At 43.0% G+C, this 26519-nt stretch overlaps 1 protein-coding gene across 1 annotated transcript in view; it reads right to left on the bottom strand.

Annotated features, from left to right (window-relative positions):
* Positions 1–328: 328 nt before the first annotated feature.
* Positions 329–26519, bottom strand: part of si:ch211-216b21.2 (heparan sulfate glucosamine 3-O-sulfotransferase 3A1) — a 47640-nt gene continuing 21449 nt past the window's right edge. Inside the window, exon 2 of the mRNA XM_021576254.2 lies at positions 329–2386. Coding sequence (XP_021431929.2) covers positions 1765–2386 — 622 coding nt within the window. The 3' untranslated portion in view covers positions 329–1764. The remainder of the gene's footprint in view (positions 2387–26519) is intronic.

Below are 26519 nucleotides of genomic sequence, written 5' to 3'. Positions count from 1 at the left end.
CTTCACAAAATGGCAATCCTGCATGCCTACTTGTGTCAAGTTTATAACTGAATGGCTAATCACATACTGTATTTAGCTATGAATCTATGCAGGATCGTCATTTTGGGTAGCTAGTTGTTGTTCTTGTGCTGCGTACTGTGTAAATGAGGCTTTACTCCACATCACTTTGAAGCTACAGTACATTACTTTAACACTGCAACCTCATAGGAATAAATCTGCATGCACTTTAGTCCATTGAATACCTGTTTTAAAGCATAAGAACAGGCAGAATGGTGATGATAAAAAGGATCAGGATTTCAGAAATGTCACTCACCAGATGTTTATATAACTGTTATCTTTTATTAAAAGTGTGCTTAATCAATCCAACATGAATTCAAATTAAATAGACAAAACCATAACAGTATGTATGTATGATAAAGACGGATGGCAGATTGCATAAAAGGTTTATGTTTCCCACTGAACTCCTATAGAAAACACTGACCATGATTAAGTGTCCCTTTGAGGCACATCTGCTTTGAGAGAGGAGAGGATCTTTTGGAAGCTTACAATACAACCAGGCAGATATAAATCAGAAACACAACTTCACCATTGTGCTATAGCTCTTCTTAACACAGAGAGAGAGACCGCCATCCACGGATGCCTCCGAGGCAAGGAAGGCAGACTGACATCAACTGTATTCAGTTCACAAGGAGGCATGTCGAAGAGGAAATTTGAGGAATCATTTGGATAGGCCCACTGGAGGTCTCGTTATAACATTAGTTGAGGAGTTGCTGTTGATGATACAACAGCTGACTGATTATCCATCCAAATGGCACCCTAATCCCTATGGGCCCAGGTCAAAAGTAGTGCACTGTGTAGGGAATAGGGTGCCATTGGACACATCCAGTAAGTGCTATCTTTGCTCTGTCTCTCGCGCTACACTGTAATTCAATTAACTCCATTAAATGAATGTGGGGAAACTACCCTCGGAATAACAAACCCTCACAGGATTGGAATTGCAAGCTCAGCGGGAAAGGGTGTAGTAACCGCATCAATGTAATGTAAAGAATATACAAATTAAAATGAATAACTTGATAAAGCAAAAAATATGTTGTACAGTATAAAACAAATGTAACTCTCTAGAGGCATATACAACATAATATGAAATAATATTATCAGTGAAGAAAGTTATTCAAAATATGTATATTATATACTGCATGTGTACATCATCTTAAATAAATAACATGTATTTATTTTTTTCAATATTTTCTAGAAAAAATGCAAAGCGGCTAGGTTTGCTTTAAAGTATGGCATAGAACCACTCAGACAAGACTGTATATCGAACGTCTCTCTGTGCCATTTCAAAAAACATTTCAGTAACACGACTGCATATTTGTCTTTTGCAGCACTGGAAGGTTCCAAACAGAAAACACTTCACTCTGATAGTGCTGGTAAAACCTTGTAGAGATGTAGAGACAGTACCTACAGTATCTTTCTGTATTGGAACCACCACATGTTCTATGAGGGACAATCCAGCTCTATGCATTTTATTCAACCAGCATCTTGTAGGCTGCTGATACTTGTTTTGAGGCAGTTCAGATAGAGGAATACGTAACAGGGTGAAACATATTGAATATCTGGCTTACCAGTAAGAGCAGATTAGGCTACTTCTCTCTCATTGACAAATATTGCTTCTAGGCTTAGTATTGTGGATGTCGCACAGTAATTTGGTAGTGTCAATAGTCCTCAGTGTTCTCCACTGAGCATCCAGTACTTGAGGCCCAGTCAATCGTCCCAACCAAATATCTGTCCAGTCATCTGGTAGAACTTCATGTTGAAAGGTCTGTAGAAGTCCCGTAGCCTCTGCACCACCTCTGGGTGGATGTTGGGGTGGGTCCGCCCTTTGGTTTTGCCCAGGCAGTGGGGCTTGCTGCTGCCCTCAGCCTTCTTGAGGCAGGGGAAGCCCTTGGTCTGGTTGAAGTAGAAGTGTTTGTCAGTGATGATCCTCTTGAGTCCCAGGAAGTCCTGCACCCGGCCCAGCTCTCCGGCAGGGTCGCTTATCAGACGCTCTCCGCTCACAAACAGGATCTGACCCATGGGGAAGTACTGCAGCCAGTTATCCAGGTGCTTGGCATAGATGCCGATCTGGATGGCGCTCCAGGATGTGTCGATGAGCCCCGTAGTCCTGTTTTTGAAGGTCAGGCTCTCAAAGGTGGGAATGTCGGGCTTCTTGGACAGCGTCTGCGTGTAGTCAGAGATGGCCCTGGTGACGGGGTCCCGCACCACCACAATAAGCTTGGTGTCCCGGGACATGGCGGAGATCCGGGCCGGGGCCTCTCTGGTCACAAAGTAGCTGGGGGTCTTCTCCATGGTGATCTGGCCCTCCAGGGTCTTGGGCATCAGCTCCCTGAGGAGAGGAGTGGAGAAGAAACGGATAGGATAAGAAGCAAATTAATGACTACATATAAACTTTGACAATGATAACACAGCTCAAAACACACCAAATGTGAGACTGAGAAAATACAAAACACATGTAACACTTTATTCCTTAGCAGGCGGCTATAGTATGTTGGCAAGCTTTACGACTAGCTAGAGAAGCAAGGGTGGAATGTACAGCATCACATCAGCACCTACGCTCAACCACTTCTGAGAGTATTGGCAGTTGTGTAGAGCGAGGGAACGGATGTCTCTCCAAGTGTTTCCCAATGCAGCCAAAGGGCTACGGAAACCCAGAGATCTTCAGAGAAAATACAAATATTTTGTAATGATAGAGTAACTATCTTTGATTGCAAATGTCAGTGTTGTGAATTGCTAAACAGGCCGTTCATAAAATCCAAGCTTTATCATCTTCCTTAAATAATTCAGCGCATGCCTAGTTAGAGGTTAAATCAAATAAAACATTTTAGCAGTAGGCTATCTCGACACAGAGCGCACCCCGAGTATAGCATTGTCAAATCATACAAACATTGTAACGTCAGTCAAACTAAAGTCAAATGACCAAAGTTGCCAAGCTTGCTAGATGACCTCCTTCAACGAATGACAGAATATCTCCTATATTTGGCAAAATCGAGTTGATGATCTATACAGATAGCAGATCAGCTCATGAAAAACGAGGATATGAAGAGAGGAAATAGTTTAAGGTATCTTAAACTATACCAACTGTTTAAAAAAAAAATAATCCATATCTACTGTACTATCATCCCGTTTGTTGACCACACATTCTGTACCGAAGCTCTCATATGGGCAGCAAACTGGCCTTAGAGACATCGCAGAGAATCGGGGGACACGTTATACCGGTATTTTGACATACATAGGCGAGAGACGTGCGTTGATAATGCATTGCAAACTATGGATTACAGAATAAAGTTAGGAATTTTCAAGCGAGACAGGAGTCAGGATTTTGGATTTCAGTGGGAATGGGACTGGATATAGCAATAGCTCTAGGAAAGGAAAGTTGAATTTTCCCTCATGCCTCTCTGAGTTGTTAACACTTAACAGATTGAATGTCTGTGACAGAGATGCCTATGTAGTGAATTGTGCGTAGGCCTATCAAATGTGTGACTGTCTGAAGAGTCAAAATGACTGCTCAAAGAGGCACACACGTTTATAGTCTATACTCTAGGTTTCCCTGCAGGGTTTATTAATTGCATTTGGGTCGTGTGTGCAGTCCTTGAGTGTCAATTACACGAGTGCTTTGACTTAATGGTGACTTTGTGTGAAGTAAATATGCTAGGCTAAATGCTTCTATGCAAACAACCTGTTAGGATAATGTTATAACATTTTGGCTAATCTGCTGCCGTGCATGTTATGTATTTTGTGGAATTGCATTAGTGCGACATTGGAGGAAAACATTTGAAGGGCCTAATTTCCCAGGTTCTGTCATTTCATTTGACAGTCCCGGGATCCGGTTACCCATGTTAATCCCAATAAAGCGTACTGTATCGCTAGTAAAAAAACAACAACAACATATTAAACCTATGCTAACAACATTTCCTCAGCGGGAAAAAACTATTCTTCTTTTGTGAAAAGCAGCAGTGGAACAATATGCTTATAAAGCTAACCTGAATCAGAGAATGGAACGACATCTAATAGAGTATTTTAGAACCACGATTTGATTCATTGCTGTCTGGATATATCCACATGTTGTTATTCATTAGATATTGAGAAATTACAAGTGTTAGAATTGGAACGCATAACATTGTGATAATTGTTATGTTTTTGTTTCAATATCACATTTATTGGACACTTCATTTGGAAAAGAGAAGTCTTATGTGCGGCAGAGTAGCCTAGTGGTTTGAGCGTTGGACTAGTAACTGAAAGGTTGCAAGTTCAAATCCCCGAGCTGACAAGGTACAAATCTGTTGTTCTGCCCCTGAACAGGCAGTTAACCCACTGTTCCTAGGTGGTCATTGAAAATAAGAATTTGTTCTTAATTAACTGACTTGCCTAGTTAAATAAAGGTATAGCAGAAACATAGTAATCAAAGCAGTCAGAAAGGCACATGTTCCTAAATGTGTTGGACTATAGGGGTGTGTCCAAATGGCACCCTATTCCATCATTTGGAATACATTTTCGGAAATTAAATCCCTGTGATAAAAAAATATCCATAAATTTCACCTCAAATATTTATAGCAAAAAAGTTCAACTGGGCAGGCAGCTCAGCCATAATATTTGGTTTAACGTTTTCTTTGGCAAAAATGTCATCTGTGCGGGCGCGTTTTTCACTGAGAACTGACACACACACAAACACACTGAGGCGAGAAACAGGCTAATCTTTTCGGTCATGACACCCCACCTTTCCTGCCTCTCCCCCTCTCCCCGATGCCCTGAGTTCCTTCAGGACAGTGACCTGAACCAAAGCAGATAAAAGCAGCCCATGAATCATTAACGTCTCCTTCTCCCCGACATTTACAGCCTCTGCAGAATACAGCTTTAAAATTCACCAAAGTACAGAATGCACACTTCAATTATTTATCCTAGCTCTCTCTATCTCTCTGCTGGTGCAATTCTGCTTAAAGCCCAGTGTATGTGTGTGTGTGTGTGTGCTGACAAAGTCGCCTACCCGCGCTGCTCCCATGGCAGACGCAGTTTACTGGCCGTGACAGAACTACTGAGCTGTATGAGGGGAGGGAGGAGGGCTGAGCCTCTCTCAGGTCCCCTGGCAGGTCAGAATGGGGAGGAGGGGAGTAGGAGAGGAGGAGAGGGAGAATGAGAGGAGAGGAGGACAGAATGAGGGTTAGGCTACTCATCTTTTCAATCTCAGGCTCTTTATAAAGCGAGAAATAGCAGCAAATAGGCCTCAGCTACCACCATGTTGAACAAAATAAAAAATACACAGCTGTCCACCGCCAACAAACTTGTCCTTTTCCTAATGAGATGGGCACCACCGTCTGCCTCACGTATACGCAGGTAAACAATCATGCTCCGTTTAACCTCCATGCAGCTAAACGAGACAAGAGGCATCTGAGGTGCAACTAGAGATATGTGTTTCTCAGAGGGAGAGGGCTTCTGAGAGACGCCAACTGTCAGACTGTGTACTGGATGAATTTACTACGCAATTATGCTTCTCTCCAAGATTTTCTTCTTGCACTTATACTGGAAAAGTAGATATACAGTACTAGTCCAAATTTTGGACACACCTACTCATTCAAGAGTTTTTCTTTATTTGTACTATTTTCTACATTGTAGAATAATAGTAAAGACATATAAACTATGAAATAACACATATGAAATCATGTAGTAACCAAAAAAGTGTTAAACAAATCAAAATATGTTGAGATTCTTCAAAGTAGCCACCCTTTGATAACAGGCACAGAGGTGCAGTTAATTGCCGATTTCTGAGGCTGGTAACTCTAATGAACTCTAATAACTCTGGGTCTTCCTTTCCTGTTGCGGTCCTCATGAGAGCCAGTTTCATCATAGCGCTTGATGGTTTTTGTGACTGCACTTGAAGAAACTTTCAAAGTTCTTGAAATTTTCCGGAATGACTGACCTTCATGTCATAAAGTAATGATGGACTGTCATTTCTTTTTGCTTATTTGAGCTGTTTTTGCCATAATATGTACTTGGTCTTTTACCAAATAGGTCTATTTCTGCATACCACCTCTACCTTGCCATAACACAACTGAATGTCTCAAATGCATTGAAAAGGAAAGAAATTCCACAAATTAACTTTTAACAAGGCACACCTGTTAATAGAAATGCATTCCAGGTGACTACCTCATGAAGCTGGTTGAGAGAATGCCAAGAGTGTGCTGTCATCAAGGCAAAGGGTGGCTATTTTGAAGAATCTCAAATATCAAATATATTTGATTTGTTTCTACATGATTTCATATGTGTTATTTCATAGTTGTTATGTCTTTACTATTATCCTACAATGTAGAAAATAGTAAAAATAAAGAAAAACTCTGGAATGAGTAGTTGTGTTCAAACGTTTGACTGGTACTGTAGATGTAAATATCCAGTCTGAAAACAGAGGATTTGGTTTCACACAAAACATTACCACCTTCAATTTGGGCAATGTCTTCTGGGTTCCACCTAAATGTGTTTAAAATTTTCTGCCAAGATCTATACAGATGTAGGAACTTAATTTGAGCTAGTTTGCTAAAGCAGGAAAATAATCCTGCAGCAAAAGGAAAAGTGAATTATTATGTGGATTATAATTAATGGACATTTTTGTAGTTCAAATTCAAAATCTATTCTGACATTTTAAAGCTACAATATGTCACTTTTTGGATGACCTGACCAAATTCACAGAGAAATGTGTATTATAGATCTGTCATTCTCATTGAAAACAAGTCTAAGAAGTGGTAGATCAGTTCTATGTGCACTATTTCTTTGCTTCACATTCTTAAGTTTTGTTTTTGTGTTCTTAACTTTTGTTTTTGTACACCAGCTTCAAACAGCTGAAAATACAATATTTTTTTATGGAAAATATATTTCACAACGGTTTATATGGTGCAATGATTCTTCACATGATACTTGCTTGTTTTGTCACATAAACTGAAATTAGGAAAACTATTAGAATTTTAGCAACCAGGAACTGGTGTAAAGATTTCTGCATAGTGCATCTTTAAAGTGGAAATCAATGGTTTATGGTGCCTCTTCTGCCTTTCTAGGCCCAGCACAGAAGTACAGGAGTGCAGATGCATCCAGGGAAAAGAGCCTGAGCATCCTGAGTGACTCTAACCTGGCAGCCTCATGTCACAAGGTCAGGGCTACCATGGTGACAGACAGAGAGACAGGAAGTGGGTTGATAAGGCAAGAAGTAAGCCAACACGAGAAGGAAGTGGTTGATGGGGGTAGGGGGCTACAAGGCTCTCCTGTGTTCTGACATTCACACTGCACCCCCAACATTGACTGACACCTGACCCCAGTCCTCTCAGTGTCAATGTGAGGCAGCACACCTACAGCTGTATCAGGGGGGATAAGGGGGAAAGGAGGAGGGGCTAAACTGCAGGGAACAAGCTTTCTTTCCATTCACATTATCTCTGGTCCATCTCCTTTACAGGCAGGGCTATCACCCTGGTTTATGGTCTGCTCCCCTCGGAGGTGCAGAGTACAGGAATGAGACTGTGGTTCATTGAGGTTATCCACCAGCTCCTCAACTGAAGCATCAGATATAGGTGTTTGTCCATAATGGCACCCTGAGCCCAAATAGCCCTGGTCAACAGTAGTGCACAGTGTAATATAAAGGGAATAAAAGGGAATTTGGAATGCAACCTTTGTGGTGATTACAGTAAGAATAGTATAGGTCCCCTAACAAATATAGTCATGTGAACAGACACCTATTAGCCATAACCATGTTCCTCTTCTTCTACAAAGCAGAACTTTCCAGATGTTCGGCTTCCATGAATATTTCAGAGTAAGGAGGATTTATATTTTAAATAGACTCTGCAATTCTAAAGAAATAAAGACATCTCTAAATGTATTCCCAAGGAGTGCAGACTGAGGATTGAGTGGGGAGAGAGTTTGAAGTTGAACCCAGATAGATCCATTCACAGGTCTGGGAGGACAATAAATCAAATCAAATCAAATTGTATTGGTCATAGGCAAGATGCAGTAGATGGTATAGACTACAGTATATACATATGAGGTGAGTAATGTAGGATATGTAGACATTATTAAAGTGGCGTTTTTTTAAATGACTAGTGATACCTTTATTAAATCAATTTATTACATTTATTAAAGTGGCCAGAGATTTGAGTCTGTATGTTGGCAGCAGCCACTCTGTGTTAGTGATGGCTGTCTAATAGTCTAAGTAGTTTGCCCCCGGTGATGCGTTGTGCAGACCGCACTACCTACTGGAGAGCCTTGCGGTTGTGGGCGGAGCAGTTGCCGTACCAGGTGGTGAAACAGCAGAACAGGATGCTCTCGATTGTGCACCTGTAAAAGTTAGGAGACAAGCCAAATTGCTTCAGCCTCCTGAGGTTGAAGAGGCTCTGTCTGTGTGGGTGGACCATTTCAGTTTGTCCGTGATGTGTATGCCGAGGAACTTAAAACTTTCCACCTTCTCCACTACTGTCCCGTCGATGTGGATGGGGGGGGATGCTCCCTCTGCTGTTTCCTGAAGTCCACGATCATCTCTTTTGTTTTGTTGACGATGAGTGAGAGGTTAATTTACAAACACCACACTCCAAGGGCCCTCACCTCCTTCCTGTAGGCCGTCTCGTCGTGGTTGGTAATCAAGCCATGCAGTCATGGCCCAGGAGTGTGAAGGTGAACGGAAAGGCACTGGAGCAACAAACCGCCCTTGCTGGCTCTGCCTGGCCAGTTCCCCTCTGTCCACTGGGATTCTCTGCCTCAAACCTTATTACAGGATCTGAGTCACTGGCTTACTGGTGCTCTTCCATGCCGTCCCTAAGAGGGGTGCGTCACTTGAGTGGGTTGAATCACTGACGTGATTTTCCTGTCTGCGTTGGCGCCCCCCCTTGGGTTCGTGCCATGGGGAGATCTTCATGGGAAATACTCGGCCTTGTCTCAGGATGGTAAGTTGGTGGTTGAAGATATCCCTCTAGTGGTGTGGGGGCTGTACTTTGGCAAAGAGGGTGGGGTTATATCCTGACTATTTGTCCCTGTCCGGAGGTATCGTCGGACGGGGCCACAGTGTCTCCCGACCCCTCCGGTATTTAAAATGCAATAGTTTGTGGTGTTGTTGTGGTGCTAGGGTCAGTCTGTTATATTTCTCTGAGTATTTCTCCTGTCTTATCTGGTGTCCTGTGTGAATTTAAGTATACTCGCTCTAATTATCTCTCTCTCGCTCTCTTTTCTCTTTCTTTCTCTCTTTCTCTCTCTCTTGGAGGACCTGAGACCTAGCACCATGCCTCAGGACTACCTGTCCTGATGACTCCTTGCTGTCCCCAGTCCACCTGGTCGTGCTGCTGCTCCAGTTGTTTTTTTTTTTTTGAATTTTACCCCTTTTTTTCTCCCCAATTTCGTGGTATCCAATTGTTGTAGTAGCTACTATCTTGTCTCATTGCTACAACTCCCGTACGGGCTCGGGAGAGACGAAGGTTGAAAGTCATGCGTCCTCCGATACACAACCCAACCAGCCATACTGCTTCTTAACACAGCGCGCATCCAACCCGGAAGCCAGCTGCACCAATGTGTAGGAGGCTACACCGTGCACCTGGCAACCTTGGCTAGCGCGCACTGCGCCCGGCCCGCCACAGGAGTCGCTGGTGCGCGATGAGACAAGGAGATCCCTACCGACCAATCCCTCCCTAACCCGGACGACGCTAGGCCAATTGTGCGTCGCCTCACGGACTTCCCGGTCGCGGCCGGTTACGACAGAGCCTGGGCGCGAACCCAGGAACTCTGATGGCACAGCTGGCGCTGCAGTACAGCACCCTTAACCACTGCGCCACCCGGGAGGCCCTGCTGCTCCAGTTTCAACTGTTCTGCCTGCGGCTATGGAATCCTGACCTGTTCACCGGACGTGCTACCTTGTCCCAGACCTGCTGTTTTCAACTCTCTAGAGACAGCAGGAGCGGTAGAGATACTCTGAATGATCGGCTATGAAAAGCCAACTGACATTTACTCCTGAGGTGCTGACCTGTTGCACCCTCTACAACCAAATCAAATCAAATGTATTTATATAGCCCTTCGTACATCAGCTGATATCTCAAAGTGCTGTACAGAAACCCAGCCTAATACCCCAAACAGCAAGCAAGGAGTTTTTCCTAGCCACAGTGCTTCTACACCTGCATTGCTTGCTATTTGGGGTTTTAGGCTGGGTTTCTGTACAGCACTTTGTGACATCAGCAGATGTAAGAAGGGCTTTTTAAATACTTTTGATTGAACAGGGAGTACAAGAGAGGGCTGAGAACGCACCCTTGTGGGGCCCCAGTGTTGAGGATCAGCGGGGTGGAGATGTTGTTTCCTACCCTCACCACTTGGGGGCGGCCTGTCAGAAAGTCCAGGACCCAGTTGCACAGGGTGCGGTCGAGACCCAGGGTCTGAGGACGCGGCTAGGGATGCCATCTGGGCCGGCAGCCTTGCGAGGGTTAACACGTTTAAATGTTTTACTCATGTTGGCCACGGTAAAGGAGAGACCAGGGAAGAGAGCAGAGAGCGGCTCTGATTTATGTGGACTATACAAGAGTATTTATTTCCATTCCAACAGGAACCGCATGCAGTTCTTTCTAATGAAACTTTATTGTCAGCTTAGGTGATGTAACGAACGAGGCACCTTCCAAGTGCCTGAGATTTACTGTGCTTCCACAGCGCTGCTTTGATGTCTTCTTCGCGCTGCTAGAATAGGACTACTCACACACACTGATGCATGACATACAGGCAGCAGGTTTCAGCTCGTGAAACAACGTGACTACAGAGCAGAACTGAATAAAGATATACATTATGTAAGCCTAACCTTTTTTACTTTGATGCTAAAACTAACATAGATATAGCGGAAAGTGGAAAGCAAATTGACGATTTATGGTGTCGCCCCAAAATCCGAAAAGTTAAATGACAAAGGTTGAGGGGTAAATTTATGAGAGTGCAAACAAATAACCAACATTGTTTTCATGGAGAAGGTACAGTATGTACAACAGAACATGGTATATAAACTGTACTCTGAGAGAATACACTCATGTGGTTCTACTAACTAGGCAATGTAGCCTGCCAACACTCATTGGGGGGACCATTCCCTGTTATATCAGTCAATGAGTCCTTTGTAAGGTTGTCTATAAAAAGAGTACTTTGGCACAAGGAGTCTGATGCATCACGGCTTTCGTTTCCCCAATCCAATGTAACAAAACAACAAAACTAGCAAGTGAGCAAATTCCTCTGCTTTATCCCATATGAATCAGAAAGGTGCTGGGGAATGAAAGGGTCTGGGGTTGGACTGGGACTAATATTTGGCCCAAATTAATGTGTGTCTGGGGACCTGTGAAGAAGGGGATCCCTCATTTACTTCTACAGATGTAGGATCTTACTTTGATTATTCTTTTGTTGCTGAGATTTACAAAATTCATTGAAAACCTGCTCTAACACACAGTTATATTTACAGTATTACAGTTTCACGTAGCCTCATTTTGACCAGCTAATAGCCTAACCACCAATATTATGGACTTTATTTAACCTTTATTTAACTAGGCAAGTCAGTTAAGAACAAATTATTTTTTACAATGACAGCATACCCCGGATGACGCTGGGCCAACTGTTCGCAGCCCTATGGCCGAATGAGATTCAGCCTGGATTCAAACCAGGAACAGTAGTGACGCCTCTTGCACTGAGATGCAGTGCCTTAGACTCCTGCGCCACTAGGAAGCCCTAAATGTTCAAAACCTGTAGGATTATTTTGCTGCGACAATACAGGTCAAATTAAGATCCTATATCTGTACATGTATGTCAATGGAGGTATAATGGCCAAAAGGCTAGTGGAGTGGGCATCCAGGTCCACTTCTCCCCATGTAGAAGCCTTTGATTAATTATTCCCTTCCAGTGTGGAGGGAGGCTGACAGCCAGCCAAGCATGCTGTACATCCACTCATCCACTCCCAGAGTGTTTCCCACCCGGCCGCCGTGGCTGGTGTTGTGACCAGATAATCATCTGGTAATTGGCTGAATATTTCTGCTGTCTGCAGGGAGGGAAGAGGAGGGGAAGCGCTTGGCTCTATGTCCGCAGCTCTGCTCAGCAGCCATTTTCCAGGTCACTGGTCTCGAGCTGAGGTCAGGAGGGGGATGGAGCTGGGGAGGGGGGGGGGGGGGGGCAGTGATTTAGAGAATTGACTGCTGTGTGTGTTGGTATGTCTGCCTGCTCCTGTTCGCTGGGCCTGCTACTTTACAGCTCTGTCAACCCCTCTGGTAACAATGTAGCACCTCAACCGGCCCTGGGGCCAGCAAACGCCCCAGGCACTGGGACTGGGCTGGGCTGTGCTGGCATAGGAGATGTGAGAGGGGAGTTAAAGTAGTAGGCTATGGTTTGAGATGGAGAAACAACTGTTTAACTCTATGTACTCCACTGAAACATCAGGGATTCCAACTGTAATCTCTAACGAGTGACAAAATAAAAGGACAGGTAAGCTAGCTATATAATAGAATTACTCCCTGTTTCATTCCATCCCATGGTTATTTTTATATACTGTAGCTGCACTTCGTGGCAGTGGTTGGTGTAGAAAGTAAACTATGGTACTGGGTAACGGTTGTCACCAACAGCTCCGGTAGTGAGAGATCCAGCCATTTATCATGGTGGTTGGGGTCGGGGGATTACAGGCGTGAGACTAACCCCAAATCCTGCTCTCCGTTTGGGCTTAGTGTCCCTCCTCCTGCCCCTGTCAGCTCCAGAGCTCCATGCCCCTGGGATCTGTCTGTTCACCTGCTCTTTATTCCCCTAGCGTATTTATAATCTCCCCTGTCCATTCCCCTCCTCTACTACTAACCCTCCTGTGATCTATATCTCAAAATCCCCCTGACTGGGTTACAAAGTCCACCCTATTCACTATATGGGCCCACAGGATTCTGGTCAAAAGTAGTGCACTATATAGGGAATAGGACACAAACCTTAGCTTCCCCTCCCTCCCGGGGTGCACATTGCCATGCAGTGTAGCTGTCCAAGCCACATAGCTATTACTGATGTCCCCTCTGCCCTTTGGTAAACAACTTGAGGAAATCGTACGTCATTAAAGACGAATTAATTATCTCATTAGATTGCATTAGAGAGATATATTCTGCAGGCAGATCTGCTTCAAGTTGTGACACCTTGATTGTGGGTGGCTCAGTTCTACCAGATCCGGTCCTTATATTGCTCATTTGAAACCAAATGTATTTTTTCAAGTGACTGACAGGCACTTTGAGGAAAACCAAATAATGTGTCCAAAGCGTTCCACAGGAATGCTGGCCGATGTTGACTCCAATGCTTCCCACATTTGTGTCAAGTTGGCTGGATGTCCTTTGGGTGGTGGACCATTCTTGATACACGAGGGAAACTATTGAGCGTGAAAAACCCAGCAGCATTGTGGTTCTTGACACAAAACGGTGCGCCTGCCAGCTGCTACCATACCCCATTCAAAGGCACTTAAATCTTTTGTCTTGCCCATTCATCAGGTTGGCATATTTATTACATTTTGGCCTTACCCAGAACTCCTTTAAAACTCCATAATGTTTCATCAGTAGGTGCACTGCCAAAATACCATAGTAAATTGACAAATCCCCCCATTTCTTTTTTCATATACATGTTTATATTTTGCAATATTCATAAATTGTTTAAAACAATGGTATTGAAATCAAAATACTACTAATATTACAGAGCAAGCTTTAAAGCTTAACATGACCCAATGTGTTGCTTTGTAGCACCTAGTCTTAAAGTCTTAAAGGAGGCCCGGGTAAGATCAAAATGTCATAAATATGCCAACTTTGATTATTTCTCAATTATGCTTTTAGATGTAAATGTCAACTATATGTCAAAAATCCTTCCTCCAAAGGACCATTCAATGGATTCAGTTTAGTAAAAATATTTTGTTGTTTGTTTCGTATGGAATCACTCACATGGGAATTGTGGGGGGGTTGGAGTGATGCATGGGAATTTTAAGAGGTCGGAAGTCATTTTGGAGAGTGACACAATTACTAGATAAGAGACTCATCTCTTCCTGGGAAAAAAGGGAGGACAGGACCTCCGTTAGTCTTTCCTCTGAGAAAACGACAACAAGGTTTTGATAAAAACTATGTGGGGTCATGAAGGGATACCAGCAAGACTAGTGGGATAAAATATCAACATATTGGACAGCAATAACTGCTGAGATAACTGGTAAAGGGAAACAAATTGGTACAGATGTAGGATCTTAATTTGATCACTCTTTTGTTGCTGAGACTTTCCCTGCACCACAGGAAATGCAGATGAGCTTCATGATTTAGATAAATTCACTGAAAACCCACACTAACACACGGTTATGTTAAAACTATTGCACTAACCAGCGATCAAGCGACATTATGGACTAAATGTTAAAATCCTATTTTGCTGTGATGATAGAGATCAAATGACCTGTAAGATGTAGGAAGAAACAGTCTGAGCACAGTCAAGGCAACGTCCTTCACTTCAAAGATACAGCTGAACAAGCTTGGTTGTAGAACATACTTTTTTTTTTTTAACTGTTGTTAATCCCTTTGGGCTGGCTGTCTGACTACCAAATGAGCAAAAAAGAAACAGCTCCGTTTGCTCAGTTTGTCACCAAATTTAGAGGCATAACATAAACACACACACACTCCAAGGCTCGAAGTACCTTCTGGTGTCTATTCCCTCAATGATGTAAACTACTGCAGTAATCTAATAAAAAGCCAAGTGAAGCATAGGTTGCAAAACTGACATAATATATTTTTATATATTTAACTAGGCAAGTCAGTTAAGAACAAATTCTTATTTACAATGACGGCCTAAAGTGGGTTAACTGCCTTGTTCGGTGGAAAAACAACAATCTTACATTGTCAGCTCTGGGATTCGATCCAGCAACCTTTTGGTTACCGGCCCAACACTCTTACCACTAGGCTACCTGCCGCCCCTATTCAGACCACACCAGAGCAGAGAAAAGCACCATTGGAAAATCACCATTGTCAAATGGATTTCTGATTTTCTGCACTAAACCTTCTTGGGTTGGGTTTTGTCTGGCTACCACCTGAAATAGAAGCAAGGAAAAATAAAACAGAATGTCCCACCCTAACTGAAAATATTAGAAAAGTCATAAACTGTGGAGGGATATGGAAGAAAATAGAACCCTATCTGTCCTTGAGCGGGGTGTTGGAATAATACCATGCATTGAAACAAAAACAGCCAACACTTAGTCATTTTTTTCTCAATTAATGTGCAAATACATTTCCCCACTAGGCGCTCTTGGTGCTGGTGAGAGCTGAGTGCTTTTTTCTCCCCTTTTCCTTCCATATCAACTACCACCATGCGGTTTAGTAAATATTTTATAGTTAGCTTTGCAGTATGTTCTTCTAAATTCATCAACAGTGTTTTAAGCAGACCACTTTTCCTGGTGCTGAGTGTAAGTCCCCAGTTCATTGCGTAAGGGTGAAAATAAGGCTTATCTTTGCAGAAACCTGCTAGTGAATTGTTCCTCACTTTAACTGTTATAGGATGAGAGACAGACTGAGGTGGGGAGAAATAGAACCTACATTATACACTAGAGCCATCCCATTAAAAAACTGTTAGACATTGAACAACGGAAGAGAGGAGAGTCTACATCCCAAATTGCACCTTATTCTCTTTCTAGTGCACTTTTTTTTGGACCAGGGCTCTTGGTAGGGCTTTTGATAGGTCTCTGGTCAAAAGTTGTGCATTACATAGCGAATAGGGTGCCATTTAGGACGCACACAGAATAGGGGATAGAAGAGTCCCCCCAAGTTTAGTTCCTGTGGAGTTTGTTGAGAGTTTCAAGTTCCTTGGTGTCCACATCACCAACGAACTATCATGGTCCAAACACACCAAGACAGTTGTGAAGAGGGCACGACAACACCTTTTCCACATAAAAATATTTAGCATGGATCCCCAGATCCTCAAAAAGTTCTAAAGCTGCACCATCGAGAGCATCCTGGCCGGTTGCATCACCGCCTGGTTTGGCAACTGCTCGGCATCTGACCATAAGGCGCACAAGAGGGTAGTGCGTACGGCCCAGTACATCACTGTGGTACATAGACTTAGGTTGGAGTCATTAAAAGTCGTTTTTCAACCACTCCACAAATTTCTTGTTAACAAACTATAGTTTTGGCAAGTCGGTTAGGACACCTACTTTGTGCATGACAAGTAATTTTTCCAACAATTGTTTATAGACAGATTATTTCACTTATAATTCACTGTATCACAATTCCAGTGGGTCAGAAGTTTACATACACTAAGTTGCCTGTGCCTTTTAACAGCTTGGAAAATTCCAGAAAACGATGTTATGGCTTTAGAAGCTTCTGATAGGCTAATTGACATCATTTGAATCAATTGGAGGTGTACCTGTTTATATATTTCAAGGCCTACCTTCAAACTCAGTGCCTCTTTGCTTGACATCATGGGAAAAGCAAAAGAAATCAGCCAAGACCTCAGAAAAAAATGGTAGACCTCCACAAGTCTGGTTCGTCCTTGGGAGCAATTTCCAAATTCCAGAAGGTAAACGTGCATCTGTACAAACAATAGTACGCAAGTATAAACACCACGGGACCAAGCAGCCGTCATACCGCTCAGGAAGGAGACGTGTTTTGTCTCCTAGAGATGAACGTACTTTGGTACGAAAAAGTGCAAATCAATCCCAGAACAACAGCAAAGGACATTGTGAAGATGCTGTAGGAAACAGGTTCAAACGTATCTATTTCCACAGTAAAACAAGTCCTATAACGACATAACCTGAAATGCCGCTCAGCAAGGAAGAAGCCACTGCTTCAAAACCGCCATAAAAAATCCAGACTACGGTTTGCAACTGCACATGGGGACAAAGATTGTACTTTTTGGAGAAATGTCCTCTGATCTGATGAAACAAAAATAGAACTGTTTCGCCATAATGACCATCGTTATGTTTGGAGGAAAAAGGGGGAGGCTTGCAAGCCGAAGAACACCTTCACAACCGTGAAGCACAGGGGTGGCAGCATCATGTTTTGGGGGTGCTTTGCTGCAGGACGGACTGGTGCACTTCACAAAATAGATGGCTTCATGAGCGAGGAAAAGTATGTGGATATATTGAAGCAACATCTCAAGACATCAGTCAGGAAGTTACAGCTTGGTCGCAAATGGGTCTTCCAAATGGACAATGACCCCAGCATACTTCCAAAGTTGTGGCAAAATGGCTTAAGGACAACAAAGTCAAGGTATTGGAGTGGCCATCACAAAGCCTTGCCCTTAATCCTATAGAAAATGTGTGGGCACAACTAAAAAAGCATGTGCGAGCAAGGAGGCCCACAAACCTGACTCAGTTATAGCAGCTCTAAGGACGAAGGGGCCAAAATTTACCCAACTTATTGCAGGAAGCTTGTGGAAGACTACCCGAAACATTTGACCAAAGTTAAACTATTTTAAAGGCTATCCTACCAAATGCTAATTGAGTTTATGTAAACCTCTGACCCACTGGGAATGTGATGAAATAAATAAAATCTGAAATAAATCATTCTCTACAATTATTATGACATTTCACATTATTAAAATAAAGTGGTGATCCTAACTGACCTAAGACAGTGAATTTTTACTAGGATTAACTGTCAGGAATTGTGACAAACTGAGTTTAAATGTATTTGGCAACTGTATATAATAGGCGGTGCCAGAGGAAAGCCCAAAACACTGTCAAAGACTCCAGTCACCCAAGTCATAGACTGTTTTCTCTGCTACCGCATGGCAACCAGTACCGGATCGCCAAGTCTAGGACCAAAGGGCTCCTTAACAGCTTCTACCCCCAAGCCATAAGACTGCTGAAAAACTATTCAAACGGCCACCGGACTATTTACATTGAAACATTTGTTTTGTACACTGCTGCTACTCGCTGTTTATTATCTATGCATAGTCACTTCACCCCTATCTACATGTACAAATTACCTCAACTAACCTGTACCCCCGCACACTGACCCTGTATATAGCCTCGTTATTGTTATTCTTATTGTGTTACTTGTTATTATTTTTTTACTTTATTTTATTTGGTAAATATATTCTTAACTCTTCTTGAACTGCACTGTTGGTTAAGGACTTGTAAGTAAGCATTTCACGGTAAGGTCTACACTTGCTGTATTTGGCGCATGTGACAAATAAAGTTTGATTTGATTTGTTTCCATTTGACTGGAGTTTAGCATCCACTGTAGAGAGAGAGTAAACTTGCCTAATGCACTGTCCAAGTCAACCGAGGTCTCACACTGATCATTCTCTCTCCTCTCTCTCTCCTCTCTCTCATGGGGAAGCTGAACTAGGCTACAGTACATGAACTGAAAGAGCATTCAACTGAGTTCAGTGTGACTGAGGACTGACAAGTTCAATCCAGGTTTCATTCCTTTCAACTGTGACCCCACAACACCCTGAAAAACAAGCGGAACAAACAGGGATTGATTTAATGGATGAGTATAATATCTGGGTCTGTAGTGTATGTTTTTAGCAGGTTCTAAGACATGGGATGGACACACGCACGCACGCACGCACGCACGCACACACACACAACTTTTTAATAGTGCTCTGACCCACTTGTTCAGAGTTGTGGGGAGTTTAAGATGGTTGAGTGGAGGGAGGCAGCGGTACAGAGCTATGGGGATCAACTTCAGTAACAGCACTACTCTTCTGTCTGTTTCTTTCCGCCAAGTCAGTTTTTAGGGTCTCAGCGGCTTGAGAAAGATAAGACACCTAAAATGGAGGCTTAATGGCCAAGCTCATTTTCAAGGTATTGTATTTCCCCAGCGTCAGCTTCTAGGTGCTTCTTGTGCATGCGCTCAATTAAAATATAAGACGTCACTCTATGCATAGTCAGGTCTAAAATTACTGGCACCCTTGATAAAGATGAGCAAAAAATGATGTATAAAATAAATATTACAAATACTGAGCTATATGTTATGGTAAAAAATAATCATATATTTTATACTAATTGTCACGCCCTGGCCTTAGTTATCTTTGTTTTCTTTATTATTTTGGTTAGGCCAGGTGACACGGGTGATTTATGTGTTTTGTCTTGTCTAGGGGTTTTTGTAGATTTATGTCTATGGTTGCCTGGATTGGTTCTCAATCAGAGGCAGCTGTCTATCGTTGTCTCTGATTGGGAACCATATTTAGGCAGCCATATTCTTTGGGTATTTTGTGGGTGATTGTTTCCTGTCTTTGTGTTTTGTGCACCAGTTAGGACTGTAACTGTTTTCACATTTTGTAGTTTGTTCATGTTTGAGTTTTCTTATTAAAGAACCATGAACTATAACCACGCTGTGTTTTGGTCCGCCTCTCCTTCCCAGGAAGAAATCGGTGACACTAATACATATGCTCGGAGAATATATATATATTTAACAAGGAATAAAAAATACTCTGAACAGTATCTGGAAACAGATACAGAACAGTATCTCCCCCAATGACATTTTAGAAAACGTCTCAGTGTTGTTATCCTCGCAAGGGGAGGGTGCTGGAGTATTGATAACAGGGGTGCCAATAATTTTGACCCTATCTCTTTTATTTATTTTAATGTATTTATTGTTGCGCAAAATACATTTTCCTAAGCAATTGTATTAATATTAAACAATTGTTGTAAAAAAATACGTGGCATGCATTCATTATAGTTCAGTATTTGTGTGATTTATTTTTGTCTTTTTTAGTCATCTTTATCAAGGATGCAATTAATTTTGGACCTGATAGCAAATCCACTTGGATCCTGATTCTTTCTTGAGCCTCTGGAATAGTAGCTGACATTCTATGTGGAAACCTCACAGAGATTGAGTCCCTCAAATTGAGCCTGTTTCACAGAGGGAGAGTTTTAATTTTACGTGATTTTCAAATAAAGTTGTGTCAAACGCATGGGAGCATAATTAAGTGGGAATTTGTTCAGAGCCAAAATGAAGGCTTAGTAGAAAGCTGTTCCTCTATAATTACCCGTGACAAAAGGACACCGCTTCTGTCTCTTGGACCATTACCATGGTGATTTCCACCCCACTCAAATATTCAATCTAAACATTCCATTCCAGTCTTTGGTGAATGTATCTAACCGCCACTATAAGCTATCAGTGAAATATATCCTTTTTAAGCCAATTTTTTGCTCGCACAGATCGTCCATCCCAACCTCCATCCGTATGTTGCTGATGTTGACACTTGTGAGAGAGAGAGAGGAAGAAAAAGAAGCAGCGAAGCGTCGGGGAAGCCCCACAAAAAGCTTGTGATTTATAAATATTAGAGCTAACTGAAAGTCTGATAGGAGATTATGCCTCTGTGAGTCAAGCTCTGTTTTCTCTAAAACCTCCCTAAGTGCATTTCTAGAATACAGCTGTAAATACAGCCGTAAAATGATGGGCTGGCAAAAAGACAATCCAATCCTCCTCGTTCGTTTACAATGTGATGCACTCTGGCACTTTTACATCCACAGTAGATCTTTATATTGAGGAAATACAAGTCGTGTCCCTGTATGTATGCTGCTGTTTACTTTGCTGTTGCTGGACGTTGTGTTGAATGTTGTTGGGGGTAAGACTGTCCAATCATCTCTCATAGCTTCCTGTCTGACTGTGGCGGGGTTCAGTGTTATGTTTTCAGAACGACATGCATCAGTGCGGTTCAGTATGATGTGTTTCAGTGTGGTTCAGTGTTATGTGTTTAGTGTGTTTCAGTGTGTTTTCAGCCTTTCAGCCTCTTTGATCATCTATGTTTTAGGAGGTTCACTGAATACATGACTGGGGCGTAAGAGAATATAAAGGCTTGTTTGGAAGTTGAATCTCAGCCAATTCTGCTCCTTTTAATGGTTCAGTAGAGGGGTTTCTACCCTGGCCACTGCTCTGTGGTTCCTCTCTCCCAACCCCTTCCTCTATGATCTAATAGGTATTCCAGCGTATAGAGGCCCTATTAAATAAGGCCTTGTAAAATCCGAGATGATCGTTTCACTGCAGTTAGCAGCGCCAGGAAACGTGAGTGGACTCTAGAAGATGTCACACACAAAGAGCATTAGACGCTAGTTAAGTCTCTGGGATGTTCTTCATCTCAAGCACTACGGCTGTGTTGACCAGGTAAACCAACTCAAGCAGGATTTTATTAGCCTGGGTACCAGACCTGTTTGTGCTGACATTCCACTCCTTGCCACTCCTTAGAGTGGAATGTCAGAACAAACATGTCTGGTACCGGTGTCTAGTCAATGTGCCATTACTGTTTATAAGGGGATGGGGAGAGTGCACAGGGTTTGATAGCGACCACATTAGGCTAACATAATGGTTGGTTAATAATGTTTTGAATAAATAATGTAATGTAGTGCAGATGTGAATGCCATACACATATAGTATGAATTTAGATATGAGGTATGAGGTAGTTGAGGTAATTGAGGTAATATTTACATGCAGGTAAGGGTAAAAGTGACTAAGCTATCAGGATAGATACTAAACAGAGTAGCAGCAGTCTGTGTGTGAAGAGTGTGAAAGTGTGTCTATGTGTGTGTGTGTGTGTGTGTGTGTGTGTGTGTGTGTGTGTGTGTGTGTGTGTGTGTAGCTCCAGGTTATAAATTAGACAGGGCTTCAGACTGCACTTTATCTGTTAGTCACATATGGTAGAAAGCTCAATACATTGACTCCATCCATCATTTGAATCCTCCTTTTCTCTGCCACAAGCGTGGTTTGGGCTACAGGCAAATCTGCTCATAATAATCAAGTAGTTGAACAATAAGTGTTAGCTATAAATAGTAAACACACACACAAACCCACACACCACTACTGTAGTTAGCTATTTATGTTATATAAAAAATATATTTTTACTCCACAATTTGTGTAGTATCCAATTGGTAGTTACAGTCTTGTCTCATCGCTGTAACTCCCGTACGGACTCAGGAGAGATAAAGGTCAAGAGCCATGCATCCTCCGAAACACGACCCAACCAAGCCGCACTGCTTCTTGACACAATGCCTTAACCCGGAAGCCAGCCGCACCAATGTGTTGGAGGAAACACTGTACACCTGACAACCATGTCAACGTGCATGTGCCCAGGAGTCGCTAGAGCGCGATGGGACAAGGACACCGCAGCCGGCCAAACCCTCCCCTAAGTCAGACCATGCTGGGCCAATTTTGCGCTGCACACTAGGTCTCCTGGTCGCAGCTGGCTGCAACAGAGCCTGGTCCAGGATCTCTAGTGGCACAGCTAGCATCTGCGATGCAGTGCCTTCGACCACTGCACCACCTGGGAGGCCCGTAGTTAGCTACTTGACAAGAGGAAAGCCCCAGGGGTCCTGGCACCCAGAGATCTGATTGCAAAAGCCTGGGATTCACTAAAATAGCTTGGGTCTTGTAAAAGGAACCATTGTTCTCTTCAAAAGTTAGGAGATGAGTCCAGAATTAGTCAGGTAGCATCCCAGCCTGGAGAGGTTGAGTAAAGGAGCTGCCAAGACTCTACTGGTAAAGTAGTAGGTTACAGTTAACGGTCTATGCGTCCCAAATGGCACCCTATTCTCTATATAGTGCACTTCTTTAAAATACGTGCACCAGATAATATATACCAGGTCAGGGATCATAAACTAGATTCAGCCGAGTCCCGATTTTCTCTTGAGTGGATGGTCAGGGGGCCAGAACATAATTACAAATTATTTTGTTGACTGCAAATTGACCTCAAGAAGCCCAAACAGATATAATATTTGACAAAAGCAGAATAATTTCAAACCTTGTATATAGGTCTACTTTGGAACAGATTTTCAAAACTGAAATCACTTGGAGCTGATGTGCTGGTGTTTTTACAGTCTTTTATGTCCAACAATAACCCTCTACCGCGCACACAATTACATAAAAAATGTTTTTCCATCCTATTTTTGGGAAGATTTATGCTTTCTGATCATGTATTAATAATATAAAGATATTTATTTTTACTCCCCACACCCATCTTTTTTTTTGTGGCCTCAGGGCAACACTGTTCCATTAGGGTATTGAAACACCAAGGAAAATCTGATATTTTCAGTACAATTATTCAGTGAAATATAGTAGAAACAAGCACTCTTTTCATAAGAAGATATTTCACTGTCTCTCGAACCTGATTCTGGGGTCCGTTCTTCCTCACTGTCACTGTCCTCAAGCTCACTGACCTCACTATCAGAGTGTATGATCCTAACTGCTCGATTAGGCTACTTTCTCTGATAGAATGTCCATATGTCCATTGCCTGTGAATGTCAGTGGATATGTTGGCAGAAACATTAACTAAGGCCATCATTTTACATATATGTATATGTCTTTCATTGAGCACAATATTGCCCTGAAAAGTAGCCTAACTGCACAATGTTGCCTGAGGCAACAAAAAGAAAACTACATTTTTGAATATAAATAAAAACAAAATATGCTCAAAACTTATCAAGTATGCTTCTTTAAAGGTTCCTACAAGTAAATCAATTTTTCTGTCAAGTTGTAAATAAAATACATCTCACACTATGAGTTCAAGTCGCTCCACTTCCTGAAAGAACTTCTGCACCTCATTGGATTGTCATCAAGTCATCACATATTGTCACATGTAGGAATAAATTTAGATTTTTTTTGCTCAGAAAACTTTATCTTTTCTTTCAGGTTTTCTGAATGATAACACGATAGTGTAAATCTACTCTGTGTATCATATGTCACAGAGCAGAGAGCATGCATGTTTCAATCCCACAGCAATCACAATGCAACAATAGATTCTAGATTTGAAGATAATATGATATTGATAAGTATATGTATCTAGCTCAACGGAAAAACTGTTGAGATAACATATTGCACATCAGCCCATAGCCCATCTGTTCGAGTTAGTGTTTATTGAGAGGGGGGGGGGGGGGGGGGGGGGGGGGGCTTAGGGATGAGAGTCAAGCATCAGGCACTGCACAGGAGTAAGAGGTGTTAAACTGATTACACTGTCTTCATGATTTCTCTGTTCTCTGTCTGTTCTTTCTCTCTCTTGCTCTCCCTTTCTCCTTCCCTTTCCCTCTCCATCTCTCTATCTCTCTCTCTTCTTCCCCTCCCTCCTGCTGTTTCCCTCATCCCCTCTCTTTCCCTCATCCCCTCTCTCTCTGCCCCCCCCCCCCCCCTTCCCCCCTCTCACTCTTGCTCCCACTTCCCACTCTCTGAGCCCTGAGAATACAAAGAGGAACTGGCAGCATCACATCACACTCCTCATCTGTGTGCCAAAACACAGCAGGCACCGCGAGCCCTTACCATACCTCACCCTCATCTGTCTCTCCCTCCATCCTCCCACTCCACACCCTCTATCCCCCCACTCCTCACCCTCCATCCCCCACTCCTCACCCTCCACCCCCTCATATTCCATCCCCCTCTATCCCTCCACCCTCCCCTCCATCCTGCCATCACTCCTTCTAGAAGATGCTCTGGAGAGGGGTTCAGATTAGCATGTCTAAAACCGGCTTCTTATCGCTTCTCTCGACATAAACTCATTACACACACGACAGGCTTGTATCCTCTCTCTAGGTTTTCACCAAGCCACCGATAGAGAGAGAGAGAGATACAGAGAGAGAGAGACAGGGAGAGAGAGACAGAGAGAGAGAGATGGGGTAATAAGAACGACTTACTAAAATGATTTATTCTGAGATGTAAATGTAGCTAGCATTGTATGGTGGGTTGCCAGTGGTGGGGGAGACGAGAAGGGTTAACGACATGGTCGGATGCACGATTTCCATTCTGAGCCCCCTGCATTATCCATTAAGTAAATAGCCCGGGGAAAATGGAACTTAAAGCACCTCGTTTCTTTCTGTCGAGGCAGTGGGAGCTAACAGCGCCGGCGCTGTGCATAACGAACAGGTGATTATGAAGTAAGAGAGCGGGGGACCTTGCTTGCTATCAGCACAAGTTGCACACAATCTAATGCTAACAGTAAGTCATGTCAATAGAGGCAGAAGACAGGGAGGAGATGAGGGAGATGTTGGGTGTTGAAAGGAGCGGAGAGAGATGAGGTGCAGAACAAGTCTACTCTAGAATGTGGGTAAAATGTCTCAAATGGCTAAAGCAGGGCCGGGCAGTGGTTGACTGGGCTCCAGCCCAACAGACAGACTCAATAGACCCTGGTAAGAACCTGGAAGCCCCAGCGCCCTGTCGGCATGCTAAACTGACCATGCATGCATCCCAAATGGCACCCTATTCCCTATGTAGGGCCATGGGGCTCTAGTCAAAAGTATGCACAATGGGCCCTGGTCAAAGTTAGTGCACTATATAGGAAATAGGGTGCCACTTGGGGCGTAGCCAATGTAACAGGAACAACCCCACCGCCTCCCCAGACCAAACCTAGACTGTAGGTAACCTCAACTGAGAGTAGGGTTTGAAACTAAGAGTGTAAAATAATATGGAGTGTAAGTAACAGCATGTGTAAATCGTCTGAGAAGCTGTTGACAATATGTGCTGATGTTTCAGCCTGTCAACCCGCTGTGAGATGGATATGGAAATAGAAGTGAATTATAGGGTAAAGCTTCATTGTTGTGTTCAGGGTTTAGGGACATAATGGGCATCGTGTAGAGCTGAGGTTTTTCTCTCTGCAAACAACAGATAGACAGGATTGTGAGTTTCTCTGCAGACCTGCCACATAAAGAAGAACCCCCTGTAAAATAGCCACAAAAAAACTAACCAAAAAACGTACACTTTAGCTCTCATACCCTGCACCAGAATCTAAAGGGTTAACTCGCAGCACAAATGAAATACAAATTGACAGGGTTCTAAACATGACCTACTAGGCGATAGATGAACAGTTATCTGCATGAGGGATGTTTCCCTTCATTCCTATACCAGCAGTCCTGCTCTCTATTTCAGTACGGCGTTATAGGAGCAGCTAACCCCTGCAGCTGTCTGCCTGTGTTATCTGTCCAGTAACTAATGTCCTAATTCTCCCCAGGCTGTCTGATTACCAACCCAGCCCACACACACCCTGATCTCTGGTGAGCAGGTGATTGTACGTGCACGTACACACACACACAAACAAACACTCGCGCACGCACACACACACGCACACACACACACACACACACACGCACACGCACACACACACACACACACACACACACACGCAAACACACACACACACACACACACACGCACACTGCTCCCTATATGTTGCCAGGGGGATGCTTAATGAGGCGTTCAAGAAGGAGGGGACAGCGTCTTGATGATTCATATTATCAATCAGGGTGTTAGTTTTCCATTTTTCACATCGATGTAATCATCCTAAAATACATTAACATTGAGGAGAGTCATAATGTGTGAATATTTTCAGTGTTATTGAGTCAAACTCTGCCAGCCTTGAATGACTGATGCGTCTTCCATACCAAAAAGTATACTCCCATGCCATGAATAAATATGCAGCATCAAAACTGCTATTAGAAAAGAAAATGTATGTGGATGAGCTGGGTGGTACAAGATCATTCGAGGAAAATGAGGTTACCAAGTAGAGCTCGGGAAAACAGGAACAGAATGCATATTCCCATTAAC

Source organism: Oncorhynchus mykiss, chromosome 20 (assembly GCF_013265735.2).
Source record: "Oncorhynchus mykiss isolate Arlee chromosome 20, USDA_OmykA_1.1, whole genome shotgun sequence".
Taxonomy (NCBI): domain Eukaryota; kingdom Metazoa; phylum Chordata; class Actinopteri; order Salmoniformes; family Salmonidae; genus Oncorhynchus; species Oncorhynchus mykiss.
Note: the sequence above shows the minus strand (reverse complement) of the source record. Positions and strands in the feature narration are given on the sequence as shown.